Source organism: Pseudoliparis swirei, unplaced genomic scaffold (assembly GCF_029220125.1).
Source record: "Pseudoliparis swirei isolate HS2019 ecotype Mariana Trench unplaced genomic scaffold, NWPU_hadal_v1 hadal_77, whole genome shotgun sequence".
Taxonomy (NCBI): Eukaryota; Metazoa; Chordata; class Actinopteri; order Perciformes; family Liparidae; genus Pseudoliparis; species Pseudoliparis swirei.
Window position 1 is genome coordinate 1 of NW_026613313.1, and position 13,558 is coordinate 13,558.

Consider the following 13,558-nt stretch of genomic DNA (forward strand, 5'->3'; position numbering starts at 1 on the left):
CACTTGTAGTTTATAATTCTCTCTTGTAGTTTATAATTCTCTCACATGTAGTTTATAATTCTCTCACTTGTAGTTTATAATTCTCTCCCTTTTAGTTCTCGTGGTGTTCAGTGCTGTAACCTGTGAGACGTTAGTTTAGTGATTTTAATGAACAGAATCAGTATTTTATAGCTATTAACTCGTCTTGAGACTCTTTCTTATTGCTGTAATGGACGTTTGACAGAAAGAAGTCTATTAGTAATATAATTATATGATTTAATTAAACAGCTTCGGTCATATCGCCCGGTTTCCAATGAGAGGAGAGTTCAGCTGTGAGAGATTTAAAGTGTGTTTGGGATTCAGCCATTTGAGTCACATGACCACATGTCTGTCCCCACGCAGCAGAAAGCGAGGACGCCCTGAGGGACAGGCCGCCGGGGACGGGCAGCGCGGAGGACGCCCGAGTGGACCTGCAGGGGTCCGACCTGTGGAAGAGGTTCCACGAGATCGGGACGGAGATGATCATCACCAAGGCCGGACGGTGAGGGACAGACAGAGGACAGTAAAAGACATGTCCATGTAGAAGACATGTCCATGATGAAGACATGAAGACATGTCCATGTAGAAGACATGAAGACATGTCCATGTAGAAGACATGTCCATGATGAAGACATGAAGACATGTCCATGTAGAAGACATGTCCATGATGAAGACATGAAGACATGTCCATGTAGAAGACATGTCCATGGAGAAGACATGTCCATGGAGAAGACATGTCCATGGAGAAGACATGTCCATGATGAAGACATGAAGACATGTCCATGTAGAAGACATGAAGACATGTCCATGGAGAAGACATGAAGACATGTCCATGTAGAAGACATGAAGACATGCCCATGTAGAAGACATGTCCATGTAGAAGACATGAAGACATGTCCATGTAGAAGACATGTCCATGGAGAAGACATGAAGACATGTCCATGTAGAAGACATGAAGACATGCCCATGTAGAAGACATGTCCATGTAGAAGACATGAAGACATGTCCATGTAGAAGACATGTCCATGGAGAAGACATGAAGACATTTCCATGTAGAAGACATGTCCATGATGAAGACATGAAGACATGTCCATGATGAAGACATGTCCATGATGAAGATATGAAGACATGTCCATGATGAAGACATGAAGACATGTCCATGTAGAAGACATGTCCATGATGAAGATATGAAGACATGTCCATGATGAAGACATGAAGACATGTCCATGTAGAAGACATGAAGACATGTCCATGATGAAGACATGTCCATGTAGAAGACATGAAGACATGTCCATGTAGAAGACATGTCCATGATGAAGACATGTCCATGTAGAAGACATGAAGACATGTCCATTGTCCCCTCCAGGCGGATGTTCCCCGCCATGCGTGTGAAGATCACGGGTCTGGACCCCCACCAGCAGTACTACATCGCCATGCAGATCGTCCCCGTGGACAACAAGCGCTACAGGTGAGATGCACACGTGGACACGTGCACGCCCAGACTCCACGTGCACGTAGTGAAAGAAGTCTCGTGATCATAAATGCCTTCTTAATAAGCGTTGGTAACGTGCAGGAGGAGCAGAACACAATATTTTACACAAAGCTATGAATCCACATCGCGGTGGGATGCTACGTCGTTAGCATGTCTTCTTTGTGGGGACGTTTCCTGGGATGGCCGAGGTTTTAAATGGAGGCGCTCCCTCCACAAATGGCGCTTGCAGCAGCCTGCTGTCCCTTGTGGACGCTGACCTCTCCGCCCCAAAGGTCAAACCAAACCAAGGCGCTGTGGAGCGGTGAGCCGCCACCGCTCCACAGCGCCTCCGTCTGCACGCTCCACCGGGAGTCCGTGTGGGCGTGTCCGTGTAGGCGTGTCCGTGTGGGCGTGCCCGTGTGGGCGTGTCCGTGTGGGCGTGTCCGCGGCTCGGTGAGGCTCTTTGCTCCACGCGTTTCATTACGTTCACTGAACATCGAAGGCAGCAACATATTCTGAGGTCATGCGGGCGGACGTTTAACTGGCAGGCACTTTGTTTAACGTCTTTATCGCCTGCAAAATGTTGCACACTAAATATACTTGAGAGGAAAATAAAATATATGTATTTATACATTTTATTCTTTGCTTTAATATCAATTCTGCATCAGTTGAGAGAAGACGACCCGATTACATCCCTGAGCTGTATGAAAGTCACAACGTTGATTCTTTCCCGTGACATTCCAATGATCTGCCGTGTGTTTCGTTAGCTTGCGTCGCTCATAGCTGTAGCGTGAACGCCCTCATGTGTCTCTGTTTGTGAAGGTACGTGTACCACAGCTCCAAGTGGATGGTAGCGGGGAACGCCGACTCCCCGGTGCCCCCCCGAGTGTACATCCACCCCGACTCCCCCGCCTCCGGAGAGACGTGGATGCGTCAGGTGGTCAGCTTCGACAAACTGAAACTGACCAACAACGAGCTGGACGACCAGGGACACGTAAGACCCTCGCCTCACTGGGGCCTCTTCACATTCATTAACTCATCTTCAATAGTCTATGGCTATAGTGGAATAGTTTGATCACAATATTTTGTTGTGATAATTGTTCGAGCATCCCGTCAAATTCTAAATTATTTTATTTAAAGTCCAAAACAGAAGACAAAATCAAATCCTGCAACTGAAGATGTGTTTTGGATTCTGTCATCATTAAAAGTAATATGACGACAAAAAGAAAATCACAGTGTTGAAAGATGAGGAGATGAGATGAGGAGATGAGATTAGATGAGATGAGGAGATGAGATTAGATTAGATGAGGAGATGAGATGAGGAGATGAGGAGATGAGATGAGTAGGGATGGGTATGGTTTGGGTTTTTTCCGATACCGGTGCCTAAACCGATACTTTTTTTTAAAAACGCACAATGAGAACATTAAAAACCTCTTTGGCCATATTCCCTGTAGAAGCCGTTATCATGGAGCACTGACAAACAACGGATATCAGACTGTTAACATACACAATATATGTTCTCCATGATATGATGTGATATGTAGTCATGTGCAGCCTTTATAGGGTTAATCATGTCACTGTGTCGATGGGCAAAGAGAACAACCAATCAGAGGTACTGAAGATGACACGTGACACATAAAGCTTTGCTTCTGACAGCGAGAGGTACACTGAAACAAAGTGACGCCCCCCCGGTCTTTATTCCTCGTCATTATATTCCCGGTAACACCGGGTATACAGCCGGGATCGCTGGACACCAACACATCTGCTAGCAGACTGTCACGCTCGTAGCTCGTAGCTAGTGCTAGCTACGAGCTACGAGCTACGAGCTAGCTTAAACATGGTTATAATGGACAATTTATTATTTCTTGGGCTACTTTTATGAATGCAAGACTTGCAATCAACGATACGGTACTAATCTGAGTTCAGGCTGCTCGTCATAATCGGCTCCCCGTGTTCAGGAGATGAGAGGAGATGAGATGAGGAGATGAGAGGAGATGAGGAGATGAGATGAGGAGATGAGATGAGATGAGGAGATGAGAGGAGATGAGATGAGGAGATGATGAGATGAGGAGATGAGCAGATGAGAGGAGATGAGATGAGGAGATGAGAGGAGATGAGATGAGGAGATGAGATGAGGAGATGAGATGAGGAGATGAGAGGAGATGAGATGAGGAGATGAGAGGAGATGAGGAGATGAGGAGATGAGATGAGAGGAGATATTTTATATCTGTGTGTAACATGGCGTCTGTAGTTTGAACCTGGAAAAGTAATTCTGTCTTTCCGATTCAGATCATTTTACACTCGATGCACAAGTACCAGCCGCGGGTCCACGTGATCCGCAAGGAGTGTGGAGAGGAGTTATCCCCAGTGAGAGCCATCCCCACGGGGGATGGAACCCACACCTCCGCCTTCCCTGAGACCGTGTTCACCACCGTCACAGCCTATCAGAACCAACAGGTACTGCATGCTTGTGACCGTTAGCTGAGCATTAAAGGAGACCGTTAGCTGAGCATTGAAGGAGACCGTTAGCTGAGCATTGAAGGAGACTGTTAGCTGAGCATTAAAGGAGACCGTTAGCTGAGCATTAAAGGAGACCGTTAGCTGAGCATTGAAGGAGACCGTTGGCTGAGCATTGAAGGAGACCGTTAGCTGAGCATTGAAGGAGACCGTTAGCTGAGCATTAAAGGAGACCGTTAGCTGAGCATTAAAGGAGACCGTTAGCTGAGCATTGAAGGAGACCGTTAGCTGAGCATTGAAGGAGACCGTTAGCTGAGCATTCCGGCAGCTGAGCATTGAAGGAGACCGTTAGCTGAGCATTGAAGGAGACGTTGACGCTATTGAGCATTGAAGGAGACCGTTAGCTGAGCATTAAAGGAGACCGTTAGCTGAGCATTGAAGGAGACCGTTAGCTGAGCATTAAAGGAGACGTTAGCTGAGCATTAAAGGAGATGTTAGCTAAACATTGAAGGAGACCGTTAGCTGAGCATTAAAGGAGACCGTTAGCTGAGCATTGAAGGAGACCGTTAGCTGAGCATTGAAGGAGACCGTTAGCTGAGCATTGAAGGAGACTGTTAGCTGAGCATTAAAGGAGACCGTTAGCTGAGCATTAAAGGAGACCGTTAGCTGAGCATTGAAGGAGACCGTTAGCTGAGCATTGAAGGAGACCGTTAGCTGAGCATTAAAGGAGACCGTTAGCTGAGCATTGAAGGAGACCGTTGGCTGAGCATTGAAGGAGACCGTTAGCTGAGCATTAAAGGAGACCGTTAGCTGAGCATTGAAGGAGACCGTTAGCTGAGCATTAAAGGAGACCGTTAGCTGAGCATTGAAGGAGACCGTTAGCTGAGCATTGAAGGAGACCGTTAGCTGAGCATTAAAGTAGACGTTAGCTGAGCATTAAAGGAGATGTTAGCTAAACATTGAAGGAGACCGTTAGCTGAGCATTAAAGGAGACCGTTAGCTGAGCATTGAAGGAGACCGTTAGCTGAGCATTGAAGGAGACTGTTAGCTGAGCATTAAAGGAGACCGTTAGCTGAGCATTGAAGGAGACCGTTAGCTGAGCATTAAAGGAGACCGTTAGCTGAGCATTGAAGGAGACCGTTGGCTGAGCATTGAAGGAGACCATTAGCTGAGCATTAAAGGAGGCCGTTAGCTTAGCATTAAAGGAGATGTTAGCTAAACATTGAAGGAGACCGTTAGCTGAGCATTGAAGGAGACCGTTAGCTGAGCATTGAAGGAGACGTTAGCTAAACATTAAAGGAGACCGTTAGCTGAGCATTGAAGGAGACCGTTAGCTGAGCATTAAAGGAGACGTTAGCTAAACATTGAAGGAGACCTTTAGCTGAGCATTAAAGGAGACCGTTAGCTTAGCATTAAAGGAGACGTTAGCTAAACATTGAAGGAGACCGTTAGCTGAGCATTAAAGGAGACGTTAGCTAAACATTGAAGGAGACCGTTAGCTGAGCATTAAAGGAGATGTTAGCTAAACATTGAAGGAGACGTTAGCTGAGCATTGAAGGAGACGTTAGCTAAACATTGAAGGAGACCGTTAGCTGAGCATTGAAGGAGATGTTAGCTAAACATTGAAGGAGACCGTTAGCTGAGCATTGAAGGAGACGTTAGCTAAACATTGAAGGAGACGTTAGCTAAACATTGAAGGAGACCGTTAGCTGAGCATTAAAGGAGACGTTAGCTAAACATTGAAGGAGACCGTTAGCTGAGCATTAAAGGAGACGTTAGCTAAACATTGAAGGAGACGTTAGCTAAACATTGAAGGAGACGTTAGCTAAACATTGAAGGAGACCGTTAGCTGATGGCTGTAATATTAATATAGACATAATGTAGATTAAACACATACAAACAGCACAGCTGGCACCAAACTGTTTGCATTCACGCATTCATTAATATATCTGGGAATTCAATGACAGTAAATGTCATCATCAACTCTGGAAAAACATTTATTTTTTAAATATGTATTTGTCTTATGTATTTATTTATTTATTCATTCAGATTACAAGACTGAAAATCGACAGAAACCCTTTTGCCAAAGGTTTCAGAGACTCTGGCAGAAACCGGTGAGTTCAATTCAACCTCAGGGATCTTCACATTATCTACTGCATTGTGGGTAATGTGGGATGCATGACTGCGTGACATTCTAGCTATGCTTGTGGTTTTTGTCAAAGCTATTTCAGTCAGATTTTATGGGGAGCAAAGCCTTTATTTATTTATTTGTTTTTTCTGATGGAAAATGTGCAACAGCCTCCAATTAAATCTGAGCTAACTGGCAGAAAAGAAATTGACTAAGCTCAACAGACGTGGCAGATATTATTTAGACTTCACCGTATTAAATGATGCATTTTAATTGCATCTCGCTAACTTTAAAGTCACATTAAGCTCCCGGCCCGCGTCGAGGGAACAAGCGGCGGCTGAACTAAACGGAGCGTCCGGCTCCAGTCGGCCTCGCACACATCAACGGCAGAATAATAAAAATCACGAGTGTCCTGAAGAACATCTGTCATTTCTAAGCATATATAAACACAACATTAAAACAACACAGCAGTAAAACACCAACAGTCCTACAACACAACTCCCCCGAGGCCTCACCGAAAGTATGAGAGGGAGAGAACAGGGGAGAGTGAAAAGAGGAGGAGAAGGAACGTGTGAGACCTCAAATCTGAGAGGATGAAGATAGAGGAACACAAACCTGATAACCTGATACCAGTTGAACTCATGAAGGCCACAACATGACCTCCTCACATATCACAGGGGAGGGAAGCAGTTTGCAAAGTAACTTCTGCTCTGATTGGCTGCCTCGGAGCCGCCGCTCAGTGCAGCTTGTCTAAATTATCACTGCGGCTACAACCCCCGCGGGGGGGGCGACTTTTATCCTCATGCTAACAAGGGGCAACAGAGCATTCGCATTACCCCGCCACAGCAAACCCTCTGCCCCACCTGGAGGGGGAGGGGGAGTCCCACCTCGTAAATCCTAGCTGTGCTTCCTGCTCCTTCGTCCTGATTCGCCCGTAAAAGCCGTGTGAAAGCAATTACCTCCGTGCACCCAGCTCGCAGCAGCCAATCGCAACGTGCCGTTTATGCCCCTCATTACCTGCGGTCTCCATGGAGATGGCGAAAGAGGCCCCACGGGCGACTCGCATAGCCGCCAGGTGGTTGGCGTAATGTGAGGCATGCTGGCAGAGCGCGGCTGCAGCTGCATCGGGGACTCAAGCCGGACGCCCCAACCACGGTGACGGGTTCTAAAGGTTCTCTGTGGTGTGAGGTTTGTTTCGAGTGTTTTTACTCGAGTACATCCTGGCTACACCCATTTAGAAATATACTAAACATGGTCAACTGCGTTGATTTTGTGATGTTGTCCATCCTGGGAGAGGGTCCCCCCTCTGCTGCTCTCCCTTGGGCTCTTGTTCTGCTCCCCATTAAAGTCTTTCCTGTCCCCATGTGAGGGTCTCGGGACACAATGTCCTCTGTGAACAGATCTCTGAAGCAGACTTGTGCTTTTGGGCTATACAAAATAAATTGAATTGTCAAACCTCAGATTCAAGAACAGCAGTCCGGATTCCGTCCCGGTCTTGGAACTCTGGACCTCTTTACCCTCGCAAGAATACTGGAGGGGTCCTGGGCGTTTGCCCAACCGGTCACCATGTGCCTTGTGGACTTGGAGAAAGCTTTGGACCGGGTCCCTCGGGGGTTTTGTGGGGGGTGCTGCGGGGGTATGGGGTTCTGGACTCGTTGCTCCGGGCTATCCGGTCTCTGTACCCTGCAGTAAGAGCTGTGCTTGTATCCTCGGCATTAAGTCAGACACGTTCCCGGTGGTGCCGGCCTCACCAGGGCCGCCCCGTGAGGGTACGATGGAGCGGGAGGCCGACAGGCGAATCGGCTGCAGGAGTAATTCTGTCTTTCTGGCCGGTCGACATTTGGATCCTCAAGGTTGCGGTTACAAGAGGCCAAAGTTAGGTTCCTTTGTAGGGTGGCCGGGCTCAGCTTGCAGGGCGAGGAGCTCGGACATCAGCTACCCACCTGGGAGGAGTCTCCAGAAGACCCAGAACACGCTGGAGGGACTACATCTCCCCGCTGGACTGGGAACGCCTCAGGATACCCCAGAATGAATTGGCAAATGTTTCGGGGAGAGGCAAGTCTGGGTCAGCCTGCTCGGCCTTCTGCCAACACGACCGGATTCCGGATAAGCAGAAGAAAATGGCCGTCTGGATGAATGGACGATGCGGTACCCTGTCGTGAGAGGGAACCACTCGGTCAGCCACAAACGCAACGCTGCGAATCGCTGCTCTCCACAGCCTCAGGAGCCGTGCAGCTCTCCCTCACAGGCGGCCATGTCTCTCCCATCTGTTAGCACTTGAAGAACATATTTTAGTGCCGGTCAGCTTTTAAGAAATTGCAAGACAAGGGTGGCCAGTGAAGTTGATGTGTGTGTGTTAACATGTGTGTGTCCTACAGGATGGGTCTGGAGGCTTTGGTGGAGTCGTATGCATTCTGGCGGCCATCCCTTCGGACACTCACATTTGAGGACATCCCTGGCCTTACCAAGCAAGGTAGAGTTAACTCAAGAGAGTTTTCTGGGTCTTGAGAATACATCGAGTCGTCCAGACTTTGCCTCCCTAACTCCGTTCCAACCGCCAACCAAAGAGCTTCTGCTCAAACGATTTGAAAATAACTTATTTGCCGAGCCAGAACTGTACCTGTCATCATAGGCCATGTTCTGGTGTCCCATCCAACATCCCTGATAATGCTGACGATGATACCTTAACTCATAAGAAAATACCAAGTACTGCTCCAATACCTGTGCACTCTCTTTAAAAGTCGTAGAGTTGAACCCCTCACTGTCAGAGCCACGTGGTGGAGCGTTACCTCCCGTCCTTATCCAACCAGATGTCGGTTTCACTTTCTATCCTTCTCATTTTGTTTCACAGGGATCCCAGGAGCTCACGCTGCGATCGGAGCGTCCTCTCACCTCCTCTCCACATCCCCATGCTCCTCACCGTTCCAGGTGTGCCCTCTCAGCCCGCCTGACTACACCTGCAGCCGACCCACACACCATCTCCATCGCTATAGCAACCCCACGGAGCCATTCCCGCCTCCCAGAGGCCCATCTGCGTACGAAGCAGAAGGATTCTGTGCTCTGCCTCTCCCCGCCTCTCAGCTCGGCTACTTATCCACTGCTCAGGGCTACGCCGGGCTCCGTCTCCACTCGCCGCCTTACGGCCTGTACAGCTACGCATTCCCTCCCTCGCCGCGCCTCGCAGCCAGCCCTGATAAAATGGCCGCCGCTTCCAATCATCAGAGTGCTTTCCTCGGCTCGTCTCCCAGCGGGACTCTCACGGACAGTCTGGGTGTCCTCAGTGGTGGACACCAGGGCTTCTTGTTTAACTCGAGGACTTTAGGACTGGCAGATAGCCACCTGGGAAGTGGAGCCTCACAAGTCACTGCCCACATGGGCTGAACTGGACTCCAGACATCTAGGGTTGTCAAGAAAAACCCAAAGACACCCTACCCTGAAATGGGTGCGTGTTTCTTTTTGTTCAGAAAGTTCTACGAATGAATCTTGATGTGCTGAACACGCATCCGGCTCAACTGAGGACAAACGAAGAGGACAGACAGATGTGGCCGTGGCCTCCGTGGACACACGTCGGTTCCTCCTTTGACTGGAGGTTCTTACCAAGCTCGTATCGCTCCAGTCCGTTCTCCAGGATGTGCATGTGCAGCTGCAGCGACAGTCAAAGGAGAGACTTCCTGCATGTGTGGATAAAGAGTCAAACTATGTAACACAGAGCCTGAACTGGAAGTGGATCTGGGCTGGCCCAGACCCCCATCAAGCACTCCAGCCATGACACACAGTACCGTGTGGCCTCCTCTGGACGGGGTGCCTGAACACAACCTTCAGGTTACCTTATACTACACATGGTTCTCCATGGCATCAACAGCGGGTGAGCTACAGACGGGTGTTAACCAATAAAACCATGACACACGCACCGGGAGCCGGTCACATGGTGACACCATGGCCACCAGAGACCGGGGGAGGGGTTAAAGCTGTGGTGAAGGATGGTTCACCTTCATGTTCTGTTTTTCTGATGCAGCTTTGGGTTTCAGGCTGAAGAACATGTCTGTGAGGCTGCACATGGAGGCAGGTGGTAGGAGCCGTGTGGAGACACAGGGCCGCGTGACCCTATGACCTATGACTCTGAAGCACCTGTTGTGCTCTTTGGACCGGGTCAGGGACGCCGACCCTGAATCTGACCGGAGCGCTTTGCTCACACTATATCAGCCCTTAGTCTGAGGACATGTCCTGTGACCTTTATGAGCCAAATAAAAGATATATATTCATGTAAATGTCATCAATATCTTCATCATTTAACCAATTTCATTTATTTTTATCAAGGTGTGTGTGTGTGTGTGTTCTTTCCACATATCTTGATATCAATCAAGTCATTACAATGCTTAGATTTAAAAAAAAGTCCTGGTTCAAACAGACGATGAGTCATGGGAGGGAGGTGAGGAGGAGGAAGAGGAGGTGAGGAGGAGGAGGAAGAGGAGGAGGACGTGTCTGTGTGATACAAGACCTGTCCAGGCTTTGTATTCCAGAGACATGAACATGAAACAACAAGGCACACAAACACACACACACACATCAGTGTCTTCTTTGTGCAACGGCCGTGCAGACTAAGCAGTGTGTGGGTGAGTGTAACAGCTCCATGCACCCCCCCCCCCTGTCACCTCCTGTCACCTGAAGGTGAGAGGTGCTGACGAGAGGAGAACATGTGAGGGGGAGGGGGGGGGGGAGCTTATTATAGAACCCAGGAATGATTGGCTTGTTGCTTCTGAGTGACAGCAGACAGGGTGCATCCATACCAGGTCTTCAGCAGAGAGCAGCAGTCAGAGAGTGTGGCTAAGATGAGTGAAATAAGGTCAATACAGGCGTCAGAGAGTCATTTATGCAGTGGCGGGCCGTGGGCCTGGGGCCTGGGCCTTCAGTGAGGTCCTACACAGTCCCACCCGAATTAATCCACCTCTTATTACTATCATTATGATGCCATGGCTCTCGACCAGGGCTGCTCAATACGTCGATCGCGACCTACCGGTCGATCGCGGCGTAGTATTGGTAGATCGCATGACATTAAAAAAAACTTGGCCCGCCCCCGTCATTTTCTCTATAGCACGTCTTTGTTCATTTATTAAACTAAACAGCCGTCTGATGTTGATCGTATCTACACAACAGCATGTCATTTCTCTCGGCTCTCCGTCTCGCGCGCTGCAGAATGCATCGGGACGGAGAAAAAGAAGAAAAAGTTACTTGCACTAGTTTGTTCACTAAACAGGCATTGTCGCACCAAGCAGATTCACCGTGATGATAAAGACACATAACTATTCACTGAAAATAAAAGAAAGAAAACAAATAATTTGCAACATAGGCTATTTGCCATTTTATTTTGTGCCAAACATACATACACATTTAATAAAAAATAGAATGCATTGTATGCCTACTCACCAAAGACTGATTATTTGAACACAAAATCCATCCTTCTTTCTTTCCTCATTGTGGGTTGAAAAAACAGCTTTGTAGTCCATGAATTGTTCCTTTATCAAATTCAGTTTCCTAGTTCTGAGGTTCTGCATATACCTGCCCATAGGACCCGCCTCTCAATATTGGTCATCCAATCAAAAGACGTGCAGCACTCCGCCTGCTAGCTGCTCCTGTGCCGGTTCCGGGGCCTTCTAGAAAGACCCCAGGGCCAACTCTAAAGCTGATTGGTTGACACAACATTGTCATTCCCATTCACTTGAAGCTACCAGCGCCCGCAATGTTGATTCTGAAGGCCTAAGGGCAGATTTTAGCCCCCTGGCAACACATGGCTGAATATGATTGGATAAAAGATCTAACATAAAGACCAGCCCTCCAAATCTCAACCTGGCGCTGGCAGCAGCGCAACCAAGAGGAGCTATGAAACTAAGAGAATAACTCTTACTCTGGGAAATAATTGAATACATATTTGTGGGAAAATATATTTAGAAAAAAATATATATTCTGATGTTTAGGCCAGCAGAGAAGGCCTTGCTGGCCCTGACGGCCCACCACTGCATTTATGTAACTGTGACACGATCTCTACAACTGACTCAGGCGCTGATCACTGGTTCAGAGCAGAGGCTGCATGAAGGGTCATAAAGTCTTTACATTTAATCTAACAACAAAGTTGCGTCATTTAAACACAAAACTATATATTTGAAGCGCATTACTTGTGTTCAATCACTAAACAGCTGTTTTTGTAAAACAAATCATTTATTTTGAATATTTATTTCAAAACTGGTGAAGGTGAGGTACTTGATGTTGAGAGGAAACGTGAATAATGACACACATGGAACACAAGAAGAAGAAAGAGGAGAGGAGCGCCTCGCTTCTTCATCTTCCTCCTCTTCCTCCCGAACATCTTCACCGTCACTTCTGGTTTACAGTTGAATTCAGTTTATTTTCTTTCGCCCAATATCATAAATTTCAAATTTGCTACAATCTGTACACATTGACATCCCTGACCTTTGACCTTTGACCTCACATCGGATCAGGAACAACTCCCAAAAAAGGAAACATTTTCAGGTAAAAAAGGTAAGAAACCTTCAGGAGAGAAACAGAGGAGGATCAATACATGTCATGAGACCAGATGAACAATAGATGTCATGTGACCAGGTGAACAATAGATGTCATGTGACCAGATGAACAATAGATGTCATGTGACCAGATGAACAATAGATGTCTTATTGACCAGATGAACAATAGATGTCATGCTGACCAGATGAACAATGAATGTCATGTAAACTTGATGAACAATAGATGTCATGAGACCAGATGAACAATAGATGTCATGTGACCAGATGAACAATAGATGTCATGAGACCAGATAAACAATAGATGTCATGTGACCAGATGAACAATAGATGTCATGTGACCAGATGAACAATAGATGTCATGTGACCAGATGAACAATAGATGTCATGTGACTAGATGAACAATAGATGTCATGAGACCAGATGAACAATAGATGTCATGTGACCAGGTGAACAATAGATGTCATGTGACCAGATGAACAATAGATGTCATGAGACCAGATAAACAATAGATGTCATGTGACCAGATGAACAATAGATGTCATGTGACCAGATGAACAATAGATGTTATGTGACTAGATGAACAATAGATGTCATGTGACTAGATGAACAATACATGTCATGTGATTGGATGAACAATAGACGTCATGTGACCAGATGAACAATAGATGTCATGAGACCAGATAAACAATAGATGTCATGTGACTAGATGAACAATAGATGTCATGTGACCAGATGAACAATAGATGTCATGTGACAAACCAGTGTGAACAATAGAAAGTCATGTGACCAGATAGACAATAGATGTCATGTGATCAGATGATCACTAGATGTCATGTGATGAATGAACAGCGTTATCATGTGACCAGATGAACAATAGATGTCATGTGACAGATGAACAATAGATGTCATGTGACCAGATGAACAATAGATGTCATGTGACCAGATGAA

At 47.0% G+C, this 13,558-nt stretch overlaps 1 protein-coding gene across 1 annotated transcript; it reads left to right on the forward strand.

Annotated features, from left to right (window-relative positions):
* Positions 1-381: 381 nt before the first annotated feature.
* tbx18 (T-box transcription factor 18) lies at positions 382-10,347 on the forward strand (the record flags this gene model as incomplete). The annotated part of the gene is made up of 7 exons (XM_056411099.1): positions 382-520; positions 1,385-1,486; positions 2,312-2,483; positions 3,779-3,946; positions 5,996-6,060; positions 8,453-8,547; positions 8,926-10,347. Coding segments are annotated over 7 exons (1,271 nt in total), but the record flags the coding sequence as incomplete, so codon positions are not given.
* Positions 10,348-13,558: the final 3,211 nt, after the last annotated feature.